Source organism: Chiloscyllium plagiosum, unplaced genomic scaffold (genome assembly GCF_037043375.1).
Source record: "Chiloscyllium plagiosum isolate Xiang-an unplaced genomic scaffold, Cpla_swu_hap1 HiC_scaffold_21, whole genome shotgun sequence".
NCBI lineage: Eukaryota > Metazoa > Chordata > Chondrichthyes > Orectolobiformes > Hemiscylliidae > Chiloscyllium > Chiloscyllium plagiosum.
Genome location: NW_028270159.1, coordinates 4,850,004 through 4,875,140, shown reverse-complemented (window position 1 = coordinate 4,875,140; position 25,137 = coordinate 4,850,004). Strand labels below are relative to the sequence as shown.

At 47.0% G+C, this 25,137-nt stretch overlaps 1 protein-coding gene across 2 annotated transcripts; it reads right to left on the bottom strand.

Annotated features, from left to right (window-relative positions):
* Positions 1-191: 191 nt before the first annotated feature.
* On the bottom strand, positions 192-24,816 carry slc2a6 (solute carrier family 2 member 6). Of its 2 annotated transcripts, XM_043720655.2 has the most exons (10): positions 24,725-24,816; positions 21,721-21,883; positions 19,949-20,155; positions 16,218-16,317; positions 14,765-14,976; positions 12,350-12,502; positions 9,816-9,924; positions 8,773-8,964; positions 4,482-4,627; positions 192-1,180 (listed from the first exon to the last, which is right to left on the bottom strand). In XM_043720655.2, exons 1-10 carry the CDS (start codon positions 24,781-24,783, stop codon positions 1,016-1,018), a joined length of 1,506 nt encoding a protein of 501 aa, XP_043576590.2. In that variant the 5' UTR covers positions 24,784-24,816; the 3' UTR covers positions 192-1,015. The 2 variants fall into 2 exon arrangements, with proteins under 2 accessions (XP_043576590.2, XP_087854276.1); XM_087998150.1 differs by lacking the exon at positions 8,773-8,964.
* Positions 24,817-25,137: the final 321 nt, after the last annotated feature.

The window sequence follows — 25,137 nt, the reverse complement described above, 5'->3', positions numbered from 1 at the left end:
GTCACTTAGAGTAGATTTAATCCTAGTCTGTAACTCCCTCCCAGGTATCTGTTGTTCTATATATAAACCACCCCATAAGCCCTCATTTAGATTCCAGTCTGTAACTCACTCTTGGGTATCTGTTATTCTTTATATAGAACTTATGGTTTCATTCTGGTGAAGAATATTAAATGGACTCTTCATTGAGAACATGGAGTTTTTCTTCAGATATATTTAATTTTGCATCAGTAATTCATACTCCCATATAAACCAGGAATACCTGCAGAAGAGATTCTGTATGTATTTACAAACATAAATGTGTGCAGATTTAAAAGTGCATGTTTAGTTACAGTTAGTAAATACACTTATGAAGGCAACCTTTTAAACTCCCTCCCTATCAAAAGACTCCTATTCATCAGCAGCACCTTCGAGCTGTATATATACTAACTGTGGTTTGACTATACAAAGCCTTTGTCTAACTTCAGTAATTGTCACTGAGGAAAAAGAACTATTCAAACCAACACATCTGTTCCCTCCCGCATGTTTTGGATGTAGTTGTTGGTTGGTTCGCTGAGTTGGTTGATTTTTTTGCAAACATTTAGTCTCCCTTCTGGGTGACATCTTCAGTGTTGTGTAGCCTCTGAAAGAAGTGATTTTGGAATTGTCTCACTGGAGAATATGAACTGTTCTAGAGGCTTTTCTATAATATTACCCATGCTGGGAATGTTTGAAGACAGTGCAGAGAGGCCTTTACTCCAAATCTAACCATTTGCTGTTCCTGTCCGGGGTGTGTTTGATGGGGGCAGTGTAGAGGGAGCTTTAATCTGTATCTAACCCCATGCTGTCCCTGTGTTGGGAGTGTTTGATGGGGACAATGGAGGGACATAGAAATTGTATCTACATTTACCTGTGAGCCATCTGTGTAAATGTTAAATAAAATCATAGTCCAACAGGATTAGTCTATCCTTGTAGCTTCAGTGAACAATGAGGAGGATTAACGGTGGGACTTCAGTTTTTCAAAGTTTTTTTTTCCTTGTCAGTTGTTAACAACAACTCTGGGTGCTCTCGGGTTCTGGAACAAATCTTGAATTTGTTCCAAGGTCCTCTTCCTTGTTTCAGGAATGCAGAAAGCAGTAAATATTATTCCCAGGATGGATACTGCACAGAAGAACAAGAAGGGGACAGCAAGTCCAAAGGTATGCTGGAAAAGAAAAGACAAGGTTTCAAGTTCTGTCTTTGCTCCTGTTGTGATCAGCAGCTTTCGTACAAGCTGTACAATGTTTAACCCTTAAGAGTTTGATAAGCAGGATAAAAGAGTGAACATTAGAAGGAAAAACTTCCACAACTTCATTTACAGAAAAGAGAAGTAACTGCTGGACTGCAGGAAATAGTGCGAAGTGAGTAATGCTGGAGATTAGAGTGATGCTGGAAAAGCACAGCAGGCAGGTAGCGTCAGAGGAGTGGGAAAATAGATGTTTCGGGCAAAAGTCCTTCATCAGAAACCTACCTCCAGAACTCAACCTGAGCTACAAATCTTCTCAACTTGCTAAGACCTATTGGTACAATACGCTAAAACTGGCCCGAAAATGGGAAACGAATGCCAACCGAGTGTGCCACTTGCGAACAGCTGTACTTCCTGCATGAATGCCTAAGGAAGTAGGTGCTGCCTAAGGAAGTAGGTGCTACCTAAATGTCTTCAATATAAACCTCCCCTTAACACCCCACTGGCCATAAAAATAACAAAACAAAATGGCTGCAGAGTGCTTAGAGAAATGATTAATGATGCCCACAAAAGACTCCGTAAATATAATCAGGACATTTTGCACCAAACCTCTTTACTCACTCATGTCACAGACCATGAATGGGCAGACACAGTACAATAAGCCATAGATATGAAAAAACTAGACCTGCAAATAAAACTAGGCAAACTTACACAAAGTAACAGCACTGACAATACAGAAGCATGGATAAAAAACTTATCTGACCGACCGTTAACAGACACTGAAAAAGCCAACTTAGAGCGTTAAGTTACGACGTCCAGGATGAAGACAAGGAAGATTTCTTCACAGCATTAAAAACAACACCGAAAGACAACCAACTTACAGAAGAAACCCAGCAAACTATCAGACAGGTAGTTGCACCATTAAGCAGAAAAAGGAAGGGAGCACACTCAATTGTTATCCTACCTGCAGGTAAAGGATGCTTGACAGTCATTTTAACCCAAAGAGACTACATTGAAAAAGTGAAAGCACTACTTGCAGATACTAATATTTACCAACAAGTGGCGATAGACCTGACCCCACAACTAGAGAACAGAATCACAGCCCTACTCAAAAAACCTTCAGAAATCTGGAGAAATAAATAAGACAGACTTCCAGAAAATGGATCCAACACACCACGCTTCTACGGATTACCCAAACTTCACAAACCAGGAGCCCCCCTCAGACCCATAGTCTCACTACCTGGAACACCTACTTACAGACTGGCCAAGGAGCTACACCAAACACTAAAACACTTAGTCGAAGACTCACACTACTCCATCCAAGGATTCCTGAAGACCATCAAAGACACTAAGATAGAAGAGGGTGAAATAATGGTCACCTTTGATCTAACAGCCCTGTTCACATCACTTAACATTAACCTGGCCAAGAAAACACTGACTGCACTATTAGGAAACCCAAAGACACAATACCAAACTTCATCAGCAAGGACAGTATCGCCAGGCTAGTGGACCTATGCCTTACCACCCACCACCTTCAAATGCCCATGGGATCTCCGATATCAGGGTACATAGCAGAGGCAGTAATGCAGAGACTCGAATAGCTCTGCCAACCATCCAACCCAAACTTTGGGTCTGCAATGTAGATGTCACCTTTGGTGATGACAAACGAAACAAATTAGAGGAAACCTTCAAGACCATCAATAATACCCTTACTGGCATAAAATTCCCTAAAGAGGAGGAAAACAACAACAAACAGCCATTCCTAGGTGTCATAGTAGCGCAAACAGCCAATGGGGAACTTAAAACCAGCGTCTCCAGGAAATGAACTACAGAAGCAATCACCCCAAAATCATAAATGAAGCTGCATCAGAACGTTATTCCAAAGAGATGGAAATGTGTTGCTGGAGAAGCGCAGCAGGTCAGGCAGCATCTAGGGAACAGGAGAATCGATGTTTCGGGCATTAGCCCTTACTCCAAAGAGCCAACACACACTGCAGCACAGAGGAACACAGCAGAGCAGAAGGAAATCACCTATACCACGTATTCAAAAAGAACGGGTACCCAGTGAACATAGTCCACTGATTTCTCAGCAACAAGCCCAAACAAGCAGACAAAACATGTCCAGAAACCCTAGCCACTCAAGGACATCTCGGAAATGACTGCCAGACTACTCAGACCCCTTGGCATCATGCTCGCCCACAAACCCACCAAGACACTAAAATAGCAGCTAATGAACTTGAAAGACCCTATACAGACAACAAGCAAATCTAATGTCATTAACAAAATACCGTGCAAGGACTGTAACAAACACTACATTGGACAAATGGGCAGAAAACTAGCCACCAGGATACATGAACATCAACTAGCCACAAAACAACATGACCCTCTCTCACTAGTATCCTTACGTACAGATATACTTCGACTGGGACAACACATTCCATCCTAGGACAAGCCAAACAGGCACACATGGGAATTCCTAGAAGTATGGTATTCCAAGTGGAACTCTATTAACAAACACATTGACTTGGACCCGATTTACCACCCCTTGAGAAAAAGAACTGGAAATGACATCACCAACCCAAAGAAACCCGAACATGTAAGTTGAAAGCAGGAATCATCAGCAATGCTTCGTCTGGAGGCTCACTGAAGATGTTACCTAGTATGGTGACAAAACATCTGAAAATGAACCTTCCAGCTCAGTGAGCAAATCTACATCCAGATTGAATAGTCTCTTCCATCCCACATCCTACCACATTGGTCGGCTGGATTAGTTGGGACTGTGTTTGCTGGAATTCAAAAGAATGAAGAGGGATCTTCTAGAAACTTATAACATTCTAACAGGATTAGACAGGATAATCATAGGAAGGATGTTCCTGATGACTGGGAAATCTAGAACCAAAAGTCACAGTCTAAAGTATATGGGGTAGGTATTTAGGACTGAGAAGAGGAGAATGTCTTCCCCCGGAGAGTGGGGAGCGATTCTTTGTGATTCTCTACTGCAGAAAGTGTTTAAGGCCAAAACATTGAACATTTTCAGGAGGGAGTTAGTTCTCAGGGCTAAAGGATATGTAGAGAAAGTGGGAACAGGGAACTGATCATGTTGAATGGTGGAGTAGATTTGATGGGCTGACTGGCCTGCTTCTAGTTTCTATGAATATCATTTCACAAACAGTCATGTCATCTCCCAGGAGACACATCGAAAATGCAGGCTAATTCTGAGCAAGAAAATAAATCAGGCACTGAGGAAAAGTGTACGCAAAGATACTAAAAAAAAACCAACCTTCACTTTTAAGAAGAATTCTGTTAAGATGAAGGCTGTGACCCAACTGACAAACACACACAAGCCTGATGCGAATCCACGGACTTGGAGTGGAAGGATCTCCGACATCATCAGCCAGGTGATTGGTCCCCAGCCCAAGGCATAACCTGTATACACCGGTCAAAAGGGAAAAGTTCAACCACATGGAGGCAATTAACAAACCCAATGCTTAGGCAAAAGGCTCCATACTAAAGATAATAAATCCAAAATTAAAATGCAAGATAAGAGCTCAGATATTGGGGGTGACATATTAACAGATGAAATTGGCTGACGGAGGACTGCACGTTAGCAAGCTGTGGAGGGAAGGGCATGATTGGCAATTAAGTATCCCAGGATATAGATGCTTCAGGCTGGAAAGAGAGGGAGGTAAAAGGGGTGGAGGAGTTGCATAACTGGCCACAGAGGATATCACAGCTGTGCTGAAGGAGGGCCCTACGGAGGACTCCAGCAGTAAATCAAATGGGTAGCGCTCAGAAATAGGAAGGGTGTGGTAACAATGTTAGGGCTGTACTACAGGCCTCCCAACAGCACGTGAGAGATACTGGTCCAAAAAATGTAGGAGCAACAGGGTGGTTGTGATATGACATTTTAATTTTCCCAACATTAACTGGGACTCACTTAGTGTTAGAGGTCTCAATGGTGCAGAATTTGTGAGGAGTATCCGGGAGAGTTTTATGGAGCAGTACGTAAATAGTCCAACTCGGGAAGGGGCCATACTGGACCTGGTGTGGGGAAATGAGCTCAGCCAGGTGGTGGAAGTTTAAGTATGGGATTACTTTGGGAATAGTGATCACAATTCTGTAAGTTTTAGAATACTCGTGGACAAAGATGAGAGCAGTCATAGAATCCCTACAATGTGGAAACAGGCCCTTCAGCCCAACAAGTCCACCTAGACCCACTCTCCTACATCTACCCCTGACAAATCCATCTAACCTACATATCCTTGACCACTATGGGCAATTTAGTGTGACCAATTCACCTAACCTGCTCATCTTCAGACTGCGGGAGGAAACCAGAGCACCTAGAGGAAGCCCAGACACATGGAGAATGTGCAAACTCCACACAGACAGCTGTCTGAGGGTGGAATCGAACCTGGGTTCCTAGTGCTGTGAGGCAGTAGTGCTAACCACTGAGCCACCATGTTGCCTGAAAGGAAGAGTGCGGAAAGTTTCAGAGAACACCTTTGGGACACCCGGACCAACCAACCCAATCACCCCATGGCTCAACACTTCAACTCCCCCTCCCACTCCACCAAGGACATGCAGGTCCTTGGACTCCTCCATCGCCAGACCATAGCAACACGACGGCTGGAGGAAGAGCGCCTCATCTTCCGCCTAGGAACCCTCCAACCACAAGGGATGAACTATCGCATTTCCAATGCCCCTCCCCCAAGTCCCTCCTCCCTACCTTTTATCTTAGCCTGCTTGGCACACTTTCCTCATTCCTGAAGAAGGGCTCATGCCCGAAACGTCGATTCTCCTGCTCCTTGGATGCTGCCTGACCTGCTGCGCTTTTCCAGCAACATATTTTCAGCTCTGATCTCCAGCACCTGCAGTCCTCACTTTCTCCTAGAAGGTTAACTATAGCAAAATTCAGCAGGAGCTGGGGAATGTGGATTGGGAGCTGCTGTTTGAAAGTAAATCCACTTTTGACATGTGGGAGGCTTTTAAATGGCAAGATTAGGGATCCATGGATGACAGTGAAATTGTAAGACTAGCTAAGAGGAAAAAGGAAGCATACATTAAGTATAGGCGATTGAAAACAGACAAAGCTTTGGAAGAATATCCAGAAAGTAGGACCAATCTGAAACAAATTACAAGGGCTAAAAGGGGTCATGAAATATCATTAGCAAATAGGGTTAAGGAAAATCCCAAAGCCTCTTATTTATATATAAGGAGCAAGATTGTAACTAGGGAAAGGGTTGGCCCACTCAAGGACAAAGGAGGAAAGTTATGTGTGGAGTCCAAGAAAATAGGTGAGATTCTTGATAAGTACTTTGCAGTGGTATTCACTGAGGAGAGGGACATGGCGCATGTTGAGGTTAGGGATAGATGTTTGATTATTCTAGATCAAGTTGGCATAAGAAGGGAGTAAGTGTTGGGTATTCTAAAAGGCATTGAGGTGGACAACTCCCCAGGTCCAGATGGGATCTACCCCAGGTTACTGAGGGAAGCAAGAGAGGAAATAGCTGGGGTCTTAACAGATATTTTTCAGTACCCTTCAACATGGGTGAGGTCCCGGAGGACTGGAGAATAGCTAATATTGTCCCCTGTTTATGAAGGGCAGCAAGGATAATCCAGGTAATTATAGACCGGTGAGCCTGATGTCAGTGGGAGGGCAGCTGCTGGAGTAGATTCAGAGGGATAGGATCTATTTACATTTGGAAGAAAATGGGCTTATCAGTGATAGGCAACATGTTCTTGTGCAGGGAAGGTCATGTCTTACCAACTTAATAGACAACGTTGACTGATGAGGGAAGGGCTAAAGAAATCATATACATGGACTTCAGTAAGGCATTTGATAAGGTTTCCCATGGTAGGCTGATGGAGAAGGTGAAGTCACATGGGGTCCAGGGTGTACTAGCTAGATGGACAGTGAACTGGCTGGGCAACAGGAGACAGAGAGTATTAGTGGAAGGGAGTTTCTCAAAATTGAGAACTGTGACCAGTGGTGTTCCACAGGGATCAATGTTGGGACCACTGTTGTGTGTGATATACATAAATGATCTGGAAGAAGGTATAGGTGGTCTGATTAGCAAGTTTGCAAATGACACTAAGATTATTGGATTAGCAGATAGTGAAGGGGACTGTCAAATAATACAACAGAATATAGGTAGATTGGAGAGCTGGGCATAAAAATGGCAGATGGAGTTCAATCCAGGCAAATGCAAGGTGATGCACTTTGAAAGATCCCATTCAAGAACGACTATACAGTAAATGGAAACAACCTGGGGAAAATTGATGTACAGAGCGATCTGGGTGTTCAGGTCTATTGTACCCAGAAGGTGGCAACGCAATAGAGTGGTCACAAAGGCATACGGCATGCTTCCCTTCATTGGACAGGGTATTGAATTGGCGGGTCATGTTACAGCTATATAGGACTTTGGTTTGGCCACATACGGTGTATTGTGTACAGTTCTGGTCACCACATAACGTAAATGATGTGGATGCTTTGGACAGGGCATACAGGAGGTTCACCAGGATGTTGCCTGGTATGAAGGACGCTATCTATGAAGAGAGGTTGAGTAGATTAGGATTATTTTCATTAGAAAGATGGAGGTTGAGGGGGAGACATGATTGAGATCTACAAAATCATGAAAGAAATCATGTAGACAGGGTGGATAGCAAGAAGCTTTTTCCCAGAGTGGGGGGGACTCAATTACTAGGGGTCACAAGTTCAAGGTGAGGGGGAGAAGTGCATGGAAAGTTCTTTACTCAGAGAGTGGTGGGTGCCCGGAACCCGTTGCCGGGGAGCTGGTAGAGGTGGACACGATAGCGTCATTTAAGATGTATCTAGACAAATACATGAATAGCAGAGGGATACAGACACTTAGAAAATAGACAACTCGTTTAGGTATAGATTCTGGATCAGCACAGGCCTGGAGGGCCAAAGGGCCTATTCCTGTGTTGTAATTTTCTTTGTTCTAAATAGTTTACTGCAGGGATCAGTGTTGGGGTCCCAACTATTTATTAATAACTTGAATGAATGGCCATTCTACATTTGCTTGTGAAACCAAGCTAAGTAGGAAATTAAATTGTGTAGAGAATGTAAAGAGTCTAAAGGGAAATAAATAGGTTCAGGAATTGGCTGAAAATTTGCAAGATGGAATACAATGTGGAAACATTGGAAGTTGTTCACCTTGGCAGGAAGAATAAATAGAGCAATAGAGGGAGTCTACACAACTCGAAAGAGCAGAGGCACCAGTGTGTCCTGAGGTTTCATTTAAAAAAGCTAGTTACCCATTTGGCTGTTCAGCAAATATTTAGGAAAGCAAATGGAACGTTGATCCTTATTGAGCGAGAAATGGAGTATAAAACAGGGAATCCCTGGGATAACACTGCAGGCCTTGAGGACACTGCACCTGGAATATTCTCACTTAAGTGGGAAGAGTATACTTGCATTTGGTGCAAGTTGAGAAGGTTCCACTCTATCTGTCCCTATCAAACACTCCCAGGACAGGGTCAACACGGAGTTAGATACAGAGTAAAGCTCCCTCTACCGTCCTCCATCAAATACTTACAGTTGAACTTACCAAAAATGAAAACCATGACACTGATGAGGGGAATGATGGTTAACCAGTCTGTTGTTTTGTGTTGAAGTAAATGCTGAGCTGTTAGGTGGGCCGTATTTTCAAAGGAAGTATTGCTGCTGGTATGATTATATTTAAATTCATCTAGTTTGACATAGACTCCAAGACTCAATGTTGAGATGGACATGATGACACCTGGCAGGGGGAGGAGGAGGAGAGAGGTCAGTTTCTTTGGTGGTTTCACTATCAATGATGGGGATGTGGATTGGGCTAGCTATGGGCAGCTTGCTGGCTACATTTCTGGATTAATGTACCAAGGGATATCATCATGGTATCTGATTAACAAACTGAAATCAGGACCCTGATGTGATCAGGTTTTCATAAAACCCACTGGATCCTGTGTATCCTTCAGGAGAGGAAATGGCCTCCATGTGACTCCAGTCCCATTCCAATTACCCTCCGCAGTGACCATTCCATTTGTACCAAAGCCAATGGTTCAGGACAGTTAGCAATTGTCTTATCAAAAAATGCTCAAACATTGAGAGTTATTTCAAACAATAGAGTCCCAGCATTCACTGATTGTCAGAACAACCTCAGAGTCTTGTGGCTGTGTATTAACCACCTGGTCTTTTCATTAGGAGTTAGGCAGTTTTTGTGACTGATGTGTGGTGCAAATTGTTCAGAATATCAGGACAAACCCTCACCCAGATCTCGGAACAGCAGAATCACAGAGTCGGACAGACAGAGGATGACAGTGCTGTCTCCTGTCTCACTGTCAGACGATTGACAATGGGTCATTGCAGCTGAGCCTTGTCCTGTCTCAGAGTAACATCAGGATAGTGTTCAGGAACAGGAGTCCCAGCTGATTTCCCTTTGGCCTAACTCCAGAGAGGCAAAAAAATAATTTCAGTGCATGCCACCCCTCCCCCAGCAGCACCATGCTGTCCAAGTGGGATCCCTCGTTCCTATTCTCTGCTGGTTGCTGAGTTCCTGATGAACAACAGGCTATTGCATTTTGTTCAGTTGAAGCTCCTGCCTTACTCTACCTGAGACAAAGAGAAGTCTCCGTCTTCCAGCTTTGTCCATCAGCCAGGCAGCTACTGAGACAGAGAGCAATCGAATAACCCCCACAAGGACTGCATCTTGACAGCCTGCCTAATAAAAACAAACCTCCATTAGTACGTGAGGTGAGGGAGCGGGGGAGAGACAGAAGGGGGAGAGAGAAATGTGGGAAGAAGGGGGCAAGGAGATAGAGGGGAGAGAAAAATGGGGAGAGGTGGAGAGAGAGGAGCAGAGAAGAGAGGGGTTAGAGGCAGAGAGAGTGAGACTCGGTGGGAGAGAGAGAGAGACGTGCAGACAGAGAGGATGAGTGTAACAAAGAACAGAAGAGGCAGGGGAAGAGTGAGACAGTATGTCAGGTAGAGAGAGAGTAAGATACCAGAGAGTGAAAAGACAGAGATATCCTCTCATTCTAACTCCCAGGAATATCAAGAGATTACAGCAGAATTGGATAGATTCTTGATTAGGGGGTGTAAGGTCATTTGAGACAAGTGGGAATGTGGCTTTGAAGTTACAAAGAGCCAACTCTGGTTTATTGAATGATGGAGCAGGTTTGAGGGGCGGAATGGCGTTCTCTTGCTCCTAGTTCAGATGGTAGTATGATTTATCATTCCACTGCTCCCAGCTCAGTTGGTATCTTAGAGACAGAGGATGAAAGCCACGACATTCCTATTCTGGGATAGTACTGGCTGTAGGTTTGGATGTGACCAGGGAACTGGGACAATACTGGAGGCAGCAGTCCTCCCAGTGAGTCAGTGATGACAGTACTGTCAGGCACTTTCTGTATGACAGTGTGCAGGTTATATTACTGGGCTGGGAACCATGACTCGTGATTAAACATCCAGGGAAAGAACGAATTCCATCCTGGCCTGTTCCAGAATTTCAAAATTAAAAATTTGGAAAGTGGTAAAAGTCACCACAAAGCTGTCGGACCGTCATAAAAATCCACCTGGATGACAGCGTTCCCTGCAGAAAGGAAAGCTGCTGTCTTTAGCCAATCGGAGCTGGACGGTGAGAGCAGGCCTCAGCTTTAGTACAAAGGACAAGCTTAGATTGCACTTTTTAACACAACAAAACGCCCGAAAGACCTTTGTAGTCACTGGTGTAATATAAGAGAAAGGCCAGCCAAACTGTACTACAGGATCCCAAACAGTGCAGTGGCAATAACCAAGATAATCTGTTTTTATGATGTGGCAGAGGGTCAAATGGCCTGAACAGTGGGATTTATTTGTGCTCTGGGATGATTCCAATATTCTGATCAATGAGACAGGGTCTCATTGCATTATCTTTTCCCTACATTCAGGGGACATGGGGATCAGTGGCTGGGCCAGTATTTATTGCCCAATCCTACAGAAGATGGGGGTGAGCTGCCTTCTTGAACCCCTGCAGTCCACTTGCTGTGGGACAATTCACTTAGGGAGGGAATTCCAGGATTGTGACCCAGTGACACTGAAAGTCAGGATGGGGAGTGGCTTGGAGGGGAACTTGCAGGGGGTGATGTTCCCATGTATCGGCTGCCCTTGTCCTTCTAGATGGAATTGGACACGGGATTGAAAGGTACTGTCTAAGGATCTTTGGTGAATTTCGGCACTGCATCTTATAGATAGCACACACTGCTACTACTTAGAATTGGTGGTGGAGGGAGTGGGTGTTTGTGGATGTGGTGCCAATTAAATGGGTTGCTTTGTCCTGGGTGGTGTCAAGTTTCTTGAGTGTTGTTGGAGCTACACCCATCCAGACAAGTGGGGAGTATTCCCTCACACTCCTGACTTGTGCTTTAAGGATGGTAGACAGGTTTTGGGGAGTCAGGAGGTGAGTTTTTTTTCTGCTGCAGTATTCCTAGCCTCTGACATGCTCTTGTAGCCACTGTGTTTATGAGGTGCGTCCAGTTGAGTGTTTGGTCAATAGTAACCCCCAGGATGTTGATAGTGGGGGATCCAATGATGGTAACACCACTGACTGTCAAAGGGCACTGGTCAGATTGTTTCTTATTGGAGATGGTTATTGCTTGACATTTGTGTGGCATGAATGTTACTTGCCCTCTGTCAGCCCAAACCTGGATATAGTACAGATCTTGTTGCATTTGGACATGGGCTGCTTAGTATCTGAGGAGTGGTGAACATTTTAATCATCAGTGAACATCTCCAATTCTGACCTTATGATGGAGGGAGGGTTGTTGATGAAGCAGCTGAAGATGGTTGGGCCTAGGACACTACCCTGAGGAACTCCTGCAGAGATGTCCTGGAGCTAAGATGACTGACCTCCAACAACCAGAGCCATCTTCTATGTGTCAGGTATGACTCCAACCAGCAGAATGTTTGCCCCTTGAAACTCACTGATTCCAGTTTTGTTTGCAGTCTCACCTGAAAGGTGCCCATCGTTGGTTCATGGTGGTGCCTGGCATTACTTTCACAGTGGGCTTGAGCTGGGCAGTAGCCCTTGGTGCTGCCAGGAGGCTGAAATCTGAAAGATGCCTGGGTGTGGGATTTGGATGAGTGTTAGCTGTTTGGTTGCTACTTACCAGAATGACCGCGGTACTGTCAAAGATAATCTGCATGTTGACCAGTAACACTGTGATTCCACTGAACTGCTGGAAGACCCTCATGAAGACGGCAATTAGCATGGGTTTGTAGATGTGACGTTGACTTAATTCAGAACATGAAAACCGACTGACCTGAGTGGTGAATAGAGTTACATTCTCACTCTACAAACAAAAACCCTGCAATTCTAGAGTCATTTACAGCCAGTGCAGTATGTTCAAGTGCATTATCAAGGATCTTACAACAGAAAACTGGTTGAATCAGACACAATTATAATGGTTTTATGGAAGAGAAATCAAACTCAGCAAAGCTGAAATTCTTTGAGGATGCAACAAATGGAGTTGATGAGGGGGAGCTGGTGGATGTGGTTTATTTAGATTTTCAGAGGCTTTCTGATAAGCTCCCACGTAAGACATTAACATGCAAAATTAAAGCTAATGGAATCAAGGGTAGAGTATAGAGATGGACAGTCAATTAGTTAGGAGACAGGAAACAACAAATTGGAATAAATAGGTCTTTATTGAATGGCAGGCATTGACTAGAGGGATAGTGCAGATTTCAGTGCTTGGACCCCGGCTATTCATGATATATATTCATGATTTAGGTGACAGAACTAAATATAATGTCTACAAGTTTGCAGATGACACAAAGCTGGGTGGGAGGGTGAGCTGTGAGGAGGATGCAGCGATACGTGAGTATGTAAGTGAGTAAATATATGGCTGATATAGTATAATGTGGACCAATGTAAGGTTATCCACTTTGGTAGCAATAGCCGGAGGGCAGATTATTGCCTGTAAATTGAGAGAGGGGAATGTTCAACAGGATCTGGGTGTCCTCATACACCAGATGCTGAAAGTAAGTGAGCAGGCAGTAAAGAAGGCAAATGGTATGTTGACCTTCCCAGTGAGAGGATTTGAGGAAAGGAGCAGGGATGTCTTGCTGCAATTATACAGGCCTCTGGTGAGATCACACCTGGAGTATGGTGTGCAGTTTTGATTCTCTTATATGAGGAAGGATATAGAGGGAGTGCAGTGAGGCTTACCAGACTGACTCCTCAGATGACAACACTGATGTGTGAGGAGAGGTTGAATCAGTTTGGATTGTATTCACTGGAGTTTAGAAGGATGAGGGAGATCTCAGATAAATCTATAACGTTCCAACAGGAATAGGCAGGGTAAATGTAGAAAGGATGCTCCTGATTGTGAGAAAATCCAGACCAGGATCATAGTCTAAGGATAAGGATAAACCTTTTAGGACTGAGATGAGGAGAAATATCTTCAGCCAGGGCGTGGTGAGCTTGTGGAATTAACTCACACAGAAAGTGATTGTGGGGAGGGTAGCATTAGGGTATTGATCTCAATGATCAGCCATGATCAGACTGAATGGTGTGGAGACTTGAGGGGCCAAATGGCCTACTCCTGCACCTATTTTCTATGGTTCTAAGTTGCAAGTCTGGGCACTGGGCACTTCTATAATGATGGAAACACAACAGGTAAGGTAGGTAAGCAAAATCCCACAGACAGCATTTTATTTTAATGATGCAATATGGTCAGGAAAGTTGGTGAAAGGTCTCTGGCTCTGACAGCAGATGTGGCCCTCCCTCAGTACAGACCCCCCGGTGTCCACTCTCCCAGCACTGACCTTCCGACAGTGCGGTGCTCCCTCGGCACTGACCCTCCAACAGTGCCCATTCCCTCGGCACTGACCCTCCGACAGTGCGGTGCTCCCTCAGCACTGACCCTCCAACAGTGCCCATTCCCTCGGCACTGACCCTCCGACAGTGCGGTGCTCCCTCAGCACTGACCCTCCAACAGTGCCCATTCCCTCGGCACTGACCCTCCGACAGTGCCCACTCCCTCAGCACTGACCCTCCGACAGTGCGGTGCTCCCTCAGCACTGACCCTCCAACACTGCCTGCTCTCTCAACACTGATCCTCCAATAATGCAGCGCTCCCTCAGCACTGACCCTCTGACAGTGCCTGCTCCCTCAGCACTGACCCTCCGACAGTGCGGTACTCCCTCAGTAGGACGGGGCTCCCTCAGTAGGATTTGGCTCCCTTAGTAGGGTGGTATGATGTGAGTTTGGATGTTGGCTTCATGTCTCTGGAGTGGGACCTGACCACTGACCCTCTGTCCTGTGAATGCTCATTGGTTTAATGTGACAGGTATTCCCATCATTGGTTCAGGACTGGCCTGTGACCCCTGAGTGAGGGTGAGACTGACCTATCGCTGGGTGAGGGTAAACTGAGTGACAGAATCACATTTGAGCTCAGTACCAGAGGGCACCTGGTTACCGTGGAAACTGTCTCCTATGTGGACCCAATTCCTGAAAGTGGAAAGAGTCAGTGAAGCCTCCCAATGACATTTCAGTGCAAAGTGAAGATAAAACAACTTACATTGCTGCTGAGCGAAGTCTCGATCTCTGTATACTCATGTTGGTAATTGGCCTCAGGACCCCGAAGCCAGGCAAGTGCCTCCATTGCTTCACTGGAGTAGTGTTTGGAGATTAAATAGCGAGGAGATTCCGGCATGAAGCACATGACAATGATCATGAGGGTGGGGATAAAGGCACCAACAATAGCCAGCCATCGCCAGGAGAGGACCAGGGCTGATGGACAATAACAATTCCATGTTAAATTGACTCTTTAATCACCAACGGCTTCCCCCAGTAATCCCCACAAACTCAACCAACTCCGCCCCTCCCTCCCCGTTCCCCCCAATAATCCCCACAAACTCAACCAACTCCACCCCTCCCTCCCCGTTCCCCCCAATAATCTCCACAAACTCAACCAACTCCGCCCCTCCCTCCCTATTCCCCCCAATAATCCCCACAAACTCAACCAACCCCACCCCTCCCTCCCCATTCCCCCCAATAATCCCCACAAACTCAACCAACTCCACCCCCTCCCTATTCCCCCCAATAATCCCCACAAACTCAACCAACCCCACCCCTCCCTCCCCGTTCCCCCCAATAATCCCCACAAACTCAACCAACCCCACCCCTCCATCCCTATTCCCCCCAATAATCCCCACAAACTCAACTAACCCCACCCCTCCCTCCCCGTTCCCCCAATAATCCCCACAAACTTAACCAACCCCACCTCTCCCTCCCCGTTCCCCCCAATAATCCCCACAAACTCAACCAACCCCACCCCTCCCTCCCTATTCCCCCCAATAATCCCCACAAACTCAACCAACCCCACCCCTCCCTCCCCGTTCCCCCAATAATCCCCACAAACTCAACCAAACCCACCCCTCCCTCCCCGTTCCCCCAATAATCCCCACAAACTCAACCAAACCCACCCCTCCCTCCCCGTTCCCCCCAATAATCCCCACAAACTCTACCAACTTGGACCATCAAATCCCTCCCTCCTTATTCCCTCCAATTAGCCCCTTTCCCATTCACTCAGATTGTGCTGTTTGTGACAGTGAGCATCATGTTGCTGTGGTAACATTATCATTTACAAGCATGTTTAAGCCTGGAGCTAGTCCCAAAGAGATTCCAGTGCTCCCCATCCCAGGGTTGACCAGGAATCTTGCCGTCACGCATTGGAAAGGGATGGAACGATTTCACATTGATCCCCGACCTCTTTGGTCATTTGATGATGACCAGTGGTGATGATATTGAGTAGTGGGGGCAGACTCAAAAGGCCGAAGGAGCAGGAGTAGGCCATATAGTCCAACGTTTATGGACAGGCCGAGTTAATAGTCAGTCCTGGAGTAGGCCTCTGAGCGGAGCTCTTGCATTGGAGCAGGGAATGATCCCACTGAGTACAAACATTCCCCTCATTGCCAGTGGACAGAATCCCTCTGCAGCAAGCAGCGTTCCCAATCTGTGGAATTCCTCACCCAATGCATACAGCAGGAGTGTTCCAAGTACAAGCATGATCTGGGGTCCAACTCCCATTCTCCCCCTCAGCTTGGGCACGGAGATCTCCGCAATGTATATCTGCAACACAAGAACAAAATCCTTCAGTACCTGCTGCACAATCACTGGCTCCTGTATCTGAGCAAACCCAGGGCTGATGGTTAGACCTACTGCTCGGATGGACAACAGAGCACACAGGGAGATCACACACATACCCTCACAACTTTCAACTTCCTCAGACTGAGAATTCTGGGGGTTCCCTGTGGTGACATAACACACAAAGTGGAATGAAAATTTCAGTCTATCCCTTTCTCAGCACTGACCCTCCGACAGTGCGGCACTCCCTTAGCGCTGACCCTCCGACAGTGTGGCACTCCCTCAGTGCTGACCCTCCGACAGTGCGGCACTCCCTTAGCGCTGACCCTCCGACAGTGTGGCACTCCCTCAGTGCTGACCCTCCGACAGTGCGGCACTCCCTTAGCGCTGACCCTCCGACAGTGCGGCACTCCCTCAGCACTGACCCTTCGACAGTGCGACACTCCCTCGGCACTGACCCTCTGACAGTGCGACACTCCCTCAGCACTGACCCTCTGACAGTGCGGTGCTCCCTCAGCGCTGACCCTCCGACAGTGCGGCACTCCCTCAGCACTGACCCTTCGACAGTGCGACACTCCCTCAGCACTGACCCTCCGACAGTGCCCACTCCCTCAGCACTGACCCTTCGACAGTGCGACACTCCCTCAGCACTGACCCTCCAACAGTGCGGTGCTCCCTCAGCACTGACCCTCCCACAGGGCGGCACTCCCTCAGCACTGACCCTCCGACAGTGCGGCGCTCCCTCAGCACTGACCCTCTGACAGTGCGGTGCTCCCTCAGCACTGATCCTCCAACAGTGCGGCACTCCCTCAGCACTGACCCCCTGACAGTGCAGCACTCCCTCAGCACTGACCCTCCGCCAGTGCGGCACTCCCTTAGCACTGACCCTCTGACAGTGCGGCACTCCCTCAGCACTGACCCTCCAACAGTGCGGCACTCCCTCAGCACTGACCCTCCGACAGTGCGGCATTCCCTCGGCACTGACCCTGACAGTGCAGCACTCCCTCGGCACTGACCCTCTGACAGTGCGGTGCTCCCTCAGCACTGACCCTCCAACAGTGCGGCACTCCCTCAGCACTGACCCTCCTACAGTGCGGCACTCCCTCAGCACTGACCCTCCCACAGGGCGGCACTCCCTCAGCACTGACCCTCTGACAGTGCAGCACTCCCTCGGCACTGACCCTCTGACAGTGCGGTGCTCCCTCAGCACTGACCCTCCCACAGTTCGGCACTCCCTCAGCACTGACCCTCCAACAGTGCGGCACTCCCTTAGCACTGACCCTCCTACAGTGCGGCACTCCCTCAGCACTGACCCTCCGACAGTGCGGCACTCCCTTAGCACTGACCCTCCGACGGTGCGGCACTCCCTCAGCACTGACCCTCCAACAGTGCGGTGCTCCCTCAGCACTGACCCTCCCACAGGGCAGCACTCCCTCAGCACTGACCCTTCGACAGTGCGACACTCCCTTAGCACTGACACTCCGACAGTGCGGCACTCCCTCAGCACTGACCCTCCGACAGTGCGGCGCTCCCTCAGCACTGACCCTCTGACAGTGCGGTGCTCCCTCAGCACTGATCCTCCAACAGTGCGGCACTCCCTCAGCACTGACCCCCTGACAGTGCAGCACTCCCTCAGCACTGACCCTCCGCCAGTGCGGCACTCCCTTAGCACTGACCCTCTGACAGTGCGGCACTCCCTCAGCACTGACCCTCCAACAGTGCGGCACTCCCTCAGCACTGACCCTCCGACAGTGCGGCATTCCCTCGGCACTGACCCTGACAGTGCAGCACTCCCTCAGCACTGACCCTCTGACAGTGCGGTGCTCCCTCAGCACTGACCCTCCAACAGTGCGGCACTCCCTCAGCACTGACCCTCCTACAGTGCGGCACTCCCTCAGCACTGACCCTCCCACAGGGCGGCACTCCCTCAGCACTGACCCTCTGACAGTGCAGCACTCCCTCGGCACTGACCCTCTGACAGTGCGGTGCTCCCTCAGCACTGACCCTCCCACAGTTCGGCACTCCCTCAGCACTGACCCTCCGACAGTGCGGCACTCCCTTAGCACTGACCCTCCGACGGTGCGGCACTCCCTCAGCACTGACCCTCCAACAGTGCGGTGCTCCCTCAGCACTGACCCTCCCACAGGGCAGCACTCCCTCAGCACTGACCCTTCGACAGTGCGACACTCCCTCAGCACTGACCCTCTGAGAGTGCAGCACTCCCTCGGCACTGACCCTCTGACAGTGCGGTGCTCCCTCAGCACTGACCTCCCACAGTTCGGCACTCCCTCAGCACTGACCCTCCAACAGTGCGGCACTCCCTTAGCACTGACCCTCCTACAGTGCGGCACTCCCTCAGCACTGACCCTCCGACAGTGCGGCACTCCCTTAGCACTGACCCTCCGACAGTGCGGCACTCCCTCAGCACTGACCCTCCAACTGTGCGGTGCTCCCTCAGCACTGACCCTCCCACAGGGCGGCACTCCCTCAGCACTGACCCTCTGACAGTGCGGCATTCCCTCGGCACTGACCCTCTGACAGTGCAGCACTCCCTCGGCACTGACCCTCTGACAGTGCGGTGCTCCCTCAGCACTGACCCTCCAACAGTGCGGCACTCCCTTAGCACTGACCCTCCTACAGTGCGGCACTCCCTCAGCACTGACCCTCCGACAGTGTGGCACTCCCTCAGTGCTGACCCTCCGACAGTGCGGCACTCCCTTAGCGCTGACCCTCCGACAGTGTGGCACTCCCTCAGTGCTGACCCTCCGACAGAGCGGCGCTCCCTCAGCATTGACCCTCCCACAGTGCGGTGCTCCCGTCAGCTCTGCCTCTCCCATAATGTGGCACTGCAAGTGTCAGGCAGATTTAATGCTTCACTCCTTGCTCCCATGAGTGGATTCCGATGGGGTCAGTCTGATTCTTCAAATGTTCCTGATAAAGATCACACTTTGATCCTGCTCCTCCAATGCTCCATCGCATCTTTCATCTCTGTATATTCTTGATGTTTATTTCTTGAGCTCGCTGTACAGTGCAGGGATCCAAGAGCACCCTCCAACCCCACAACCACTTCCACCTCAAGTGTCAATGGCAGTTGGTACATGGCAACACCATCCCCTGCAAATTCCCCTCCAAGTCACTCACCATCCTGACTTGGAAATATATCACCGTTCCTTCACTGTCGCTTGGTCAAAATCCTGGAATTCCCTCCTTTCAGGCATTGTGGGTCTACCTACAGCACACAGACTGCAGTGGTTCAAAAAACATTTCCAACACAACCTTTCTTGTGGTGACTGCATTAGCCTGGTATTTTCAGCACCTGAACAGGCCATTCAGCCCACTGGGTCCATGGTGGGTGGGTTTATGGTACTTAGCCTCAGTGTCACTTTGCTCTGATATTTTCTGCTCCTCACTCTTGGTAATGTGAGGATTCATTCAGTGGTCACGGAGAGCTCCCCCCCCACCATGATGTGGGAAAAAGGTCCCACACACCCCCATATCACCCCACCCCTAATGCCATTCCCTCTCTTCCCCCGCCCCCATGCCCCCAGCCAGCAGTGTGCTATCTCAGTAACTGCCACTCAGTGTCTCAATGCCTGATTTTCTGTTCACATCTTACCGGAACTGTGCCTGACAGCATTCCCCCTGCGATCCCAGTCAATGCCCGACCCAGGTCCAACATCCACACTGCCTGGGCACTGCCCATGATGGCAAATCCCAAAACAGAGGGCACGCTGGACAGCATGATGGTCAGCTTCCGCCCGAGGAGATCATTGAGGAGCATGGTGGTGAGGCCTCCAAACACAACACCCAAGGTGAAGACAGACTGTAAGAGTAGAGAGAAACACACACAGGAATACATTAATAGTGTAACCACTACATCTTATTATTTATCTGTAGTTATGGTCAGGGACTGAATTGGGAAAAGTACTGTTTTATGAACCAAGGAAAAGCAGAGCTGAGGTTACTGTGGGCCAATTGGAGCCAGGGGTCTGTACACAGGGAGATTCCGCCAGCAGCAAGTCACTGATTGGTTGTGGAATGATGACCAGCTTTTTTCCTCTGTTCCGTCATGTGGCTCCACCCCAGAGGGCAGTTCAGAGTCAATGGGGCTTGGGCTGCTTTCCCTGGAGCATCGGAGGCTGAGGGGTGACCTTATCCAGGTTTATAAAATCATGAGGGGCATGGATAGGGTAAATAGACAAGGTATTTTCCCTGGAGTCCATAACTAGAGGGCATAGGTTTAGGGTAAGCGGGGAAAGATATAAAAGGGACCTAAGGTGTAATTTTTTCATGCAGAGGGTGGTACATGTATGGAACAAACTCCCAGTGGAAGTGATAGAGTCTGGTACAATTACAACATTTAAAAGACATTTGGAGAGGTACATAAATAGGAAAGGTTTAGAGGGACATGGGCCAAAAGCAGGCAAATGGGACTAGTTCAGTTTTGGGAAAGTTGGTCAGCATGGAGGAGTTGGGTTGAAGGGCCTGTTGCCATGCTGTATGACTGTAACAGGTCTGAAGTCACATGTAGGCCCGTTCAGGTAAGGTTGGCAGGTTCCCTTCAGGACATTGGCAAAGCAAATGGGTTTTTATGGCAATCAACAATGGTTACATAACTAATTTTAATTCATTCTAATTTCACCATCTGCCTTAACAGGATTTGAACCCACCTCCCTGGAACATTAACTCAGGGTTCAGGATCACTCTGCTACTGACAATATCACTACGCCACTGTCACTCCTACTTGCCAATGTAGATGTGATTGGCTTGAAGCTTCTGGATGTGAGCAATTTAGCCAGAAGCGTTTGGACCTCCAAAAGGGGACGTGCTGTGCTTTTCACTGCAGTGAAAAACAACCACATAATGTCTGAAGGAGGTCTGTTTTTCCCCTCACCAGTTGTTGGAAGCCTATGCGTTTAACCAGTAAGTCAGAGATTGTATAAGTTGTGAACCAGTCAACCAGTCTTCCTGGAGAAGGAAGCTCAAGGAGCAGCAAGTCCTGGACAAACCAAAACAAGCATCTCAGAGCTCCCCCTGTGGTCAGGGGGGATTGAAGTGCCTTCCCAGTCTTTCCCACCAGCCATAGCACCCACTGAGAGAGAGAGAGAGTGCCTGTGTGTGCATGTGCGTGTGTTTTTTAACCACGTTATTCTTAGGTTGGCACATTTTTTTACTTGATTCTGGGAGTGTGTGTGTATCTGAACTTGTATCTGTGTGTGTGCTAGCAGGGGGTGAGAAACAGTAAAGCTGCCTCTACAATGTTCCCCATCAAACACTCCCAGGACAAGAACAGCATGGGGTTAAATAAAGAGTAAAGCTTCCTCTACACAGCCCATTCTAACAAATAACAATTCTCTTCTGAAAACATGAGTTGTTTCCTTTAATTACCTCAAAAAAGGAGGCCTTGTAGTCATCCAGTCGAAGCAGTGGGTCGGGAGACTGCTGCAGTTCTGGGATCACAGGAGAGGTGTAGACGAGAGCATAGCCAAAGCTCAGATTTCCCAAGATTGCAGTGAAGACTGCCAGGTACAACCAACGGTTCTGGAATCTCCTGGAAGGTGAAGGCTATTATCATGTCGACTTCACACAGATAGGCCATTCAAGCCAATGAGTACGTATTAGCATTTCTGATCCACCCCAATCACCTCCCACTCCCTCTTCATATCCCCATCCCCATCGCTATACACTGCTTTTGCTGTCTACTTTGTGCATTGATCTAGCTTCCTCTTTAAATACATCAGTGCGATTCACCTCAACTGCTTCCTTGGAGAGTGAGTCCCACATTCTTCTGATCCCCTGGAAAAAGGTTTTCCTGAATTTCCAAAGGGATATATGAGGATTATTTTAAGTTCTTACCAAATGGGCTGTGTCTTGTTCACATGTAGCCCTAGTCCTCATATGGTTTGGTCTCACAATGATATAGTTAACTTTATGAAATTTGCATTGTCTTTTAGTGCTTGTAATATTAGGTTGGTTTATCGGGGAGTAATAATTTTAATCATTTAAATTATCAATACAGTTCCTTTTCCAGTCTATAGCTTTGCCTGTTACCTGCTGAACTTGTTTGTCTCGTTATTTTTAACTACGCTTAGGTTGGCACAATTTTAACTTGATTCTGCATTCGATTGAGTGGCTGTCTCAATGTAATCTCATGGTATGTATCAGAACTGGAGCTCATGAATCCCAGGGGGAGATTTCCCTGTGCTGTTGGAATGAATTTCAACTAAACTTGTCAGGGAAATTGCAAACTCTAGAGGGAATCCAGATCAAAAGAAACAAAAGCTTTTTATGGGAAGTAACAAAGTTGAGAATGAAAGTGAAAATCCGCAAATCATTTGCAGAATTTGCAGAACAGTGTTAAAAAGGCAAAATTAAAAACTTGCCATTGGAGTTTACAAGGCCAAGAGCTGAATATTAAAGGATATTTGACGTTTAGGAATGACAGATAAAAGGAGAGAGACCTGGATAAACACTGATTATAAGGAATGGGATCAGTTATAGTTAGACAGGACCTCGAATCAAAAGAAGAGGGTGTAGAATCTGTTTGGATGCAGCTAAGAAACAGCAAGAGGCAGCAAACATTGTGAGGAGTGAAACAGCCATGACAGTGTAGCACACTGTATACATTCAGATATGAAAGATGGAAGTAACAAGGGGAATACAGTATTCATGGGGGACTTTAATCTACAGAAAGGCAGGTACATCTAATGGGTACCAATCTTGTGAATGTCAAATTCCTGAAATGTGTTTAACAGCATTTCCTCAAGAAATATGTCGACAAACTAAGACATGGGCTAATATTATGCAATGAGAAAGGGCTACTAAAAATCTTGTTGTAAAAGACCCTTTAGGGAATAGTGATCATAAAGTGATCATAATGTTGAAAAAGGATGTAGGCTCAGTATGAAACTGAGCGTTTCCATTGAAACAAATGTAATTTTGAAACCATGAGGAGAAAGTTGGTTATAGTGGATTGGAAAGTTACATTAACACGTTTGACTATAGATAGACATTGGCAAATATTTAAGCAATAAATGCTTGGTTTTAAAAAGGTATACATTTTTAAGGGTAAAATGGAGAGTGCTTTGACTATCAATTACAGTTAAAGACAGTATTAGGTCAAAGGACTAGGCTGCTAAAAACGAGCTGGAAACCTGTGGATTAGAAGAATTTTAGAATTCAGCACTGGGGGACCAATAAATTGATAAATTCTTCCAACCGACATGTACCACTTCTATTGATTGAAGTAGAGGTTAAGTTGACAATTCCACATTTATTCCATGTTTCTATATATCATGTGTTTAATATATTAGCAGGGCCATATGGATAGGGTAAATAGGCAAAGTCTTTTCCCTGGGATCGGGGAGTCCAGAACTAGAGGGCATAGGTTTAGGTTGAAAGGGGAAAGATATAAAAGAGACCTAAGGGGCAACTTTTTCACACAGAGAGTGGTATGTGTATGGAATGAGCTGCCAGAGGAAGTGGTGTACAATTGCAACATTTAAGAGGTATTTGGATGGATATATGAATAGGAAGGGTTTGGAGGGATATGGGCCGGGTGCTGGCAGGTGGGACTCGATTGGGTTGGGTTGGACTGAAGGGTCTGTTTCCATGCTGTACATCTCTATGACTCTATGACATCTTATATAACATCACGTGGGGAATACCTTAATGTCACCTTGTATCACCCTGTATCATATATGCCAAATATATGCACTATCACCCTATATAAATCGTTTCTCTCACTTATATCCCCCTATATCACTCATATCTATTGCCTGTACACGGTATCATTATGTATCATTTTCAAGTGTGAACAAAGAACAGAAAAAAAGACTTGTTGTTTTGCACAGTCTCAGGGCTTTCCAAAGTGAATTACATTCAATGGGGTTCATTCAGACGTGTAGTCACTGTCACCGTGAAGGTAACACAACGCACCAGGCATGCACAGGAAGATCCCACAAAAGCAGGCGACGGTGACCGGATGCTGTTTTGTGCTGGGACAGACCTGTTTCTCCTCAGGCAATGTTGCCTGACCACTTCAACATTTCCAACATTTTCTGATTTTATTTCAGACTTTGGTGAGGACTCCTCACCAAGTGAAAGCGGCTAGATAAAGGCACCGCATCAAGGAAAAACAAGGCTGGATTGCCACATGCTAAGGCATAACAACTTACTGAAGAAAAATTAGAGGGAGTAAGAAAATTATGATGTTAGCCAACTTAAAATGGGAGAATTGTACAAACTACTGAAGAGAGGCTGTAAACAGTGGCGTTTATATTGCAAAATTTTACTTTTTTTGTGAAATAACTTTTTTTTCTTCAAGATGCACTGCTTTATTCCAAATAAAAGTTCCTGTTACTGGATCCAAGAGGAGCTTTTTATTTCTTACCCCATTTCAGTCGGCTGAAGAATCCTTTGGAAGGTCCTGTACTGGCAACGAGAGTCCATCCTGAAACGAGTATGTGACTCTGCCTGAATAATATCCCGTTTTTATTCTGTCGGGCCGTGCCTTTGACTTCCTCTTCAAAGGGTTCCACGGTCCTGCAGAAATGACTCACTTTAACCCGCGTTCATTTAGCCGGCTGCATGAAATAGTTGCAAAGATCTGATCAGATTCCCTGATGGTTCACTCGGACCAATGTCTTGATTCAATGTCAGAGATACTGAAATCCTCCAATCCGCCAGTGCAATCTGCGGAAAATCTGTTGCTATGAGGTCAAGATTTTACAGAGAAGCGCCAGTTTATTAACGGATGGAATCCGGGATGTGAATATTGCACAGAAAGTCCATTTGGTCTCTTGT

Bases quoted from the DNA above. Each gene is read 5' to 3' on its own strand.
- slc2a6 (XM_043720655.2), bottom strand. From the start codon at position 24,783: ATGGACTCTCGTTGCCAGTACAGGACCTTCCAAAGGATTCTTCAGCCG. The intron at 14,977-16,217 runs GTGAGGAATTCC...ATTGTCCATCAG, and splicing joins ACTCCTGCTGTATGCATTGG to CCCTGGTCCTCTCCTGGCGA. The intron at 8,965-9,815 runs GTAGAGTAAGGC...TCCCCCTGCCAG, and splicing joins GAGACTTCTCTTTGTCTCAG to GTGTCATCATGTCCATCTCA.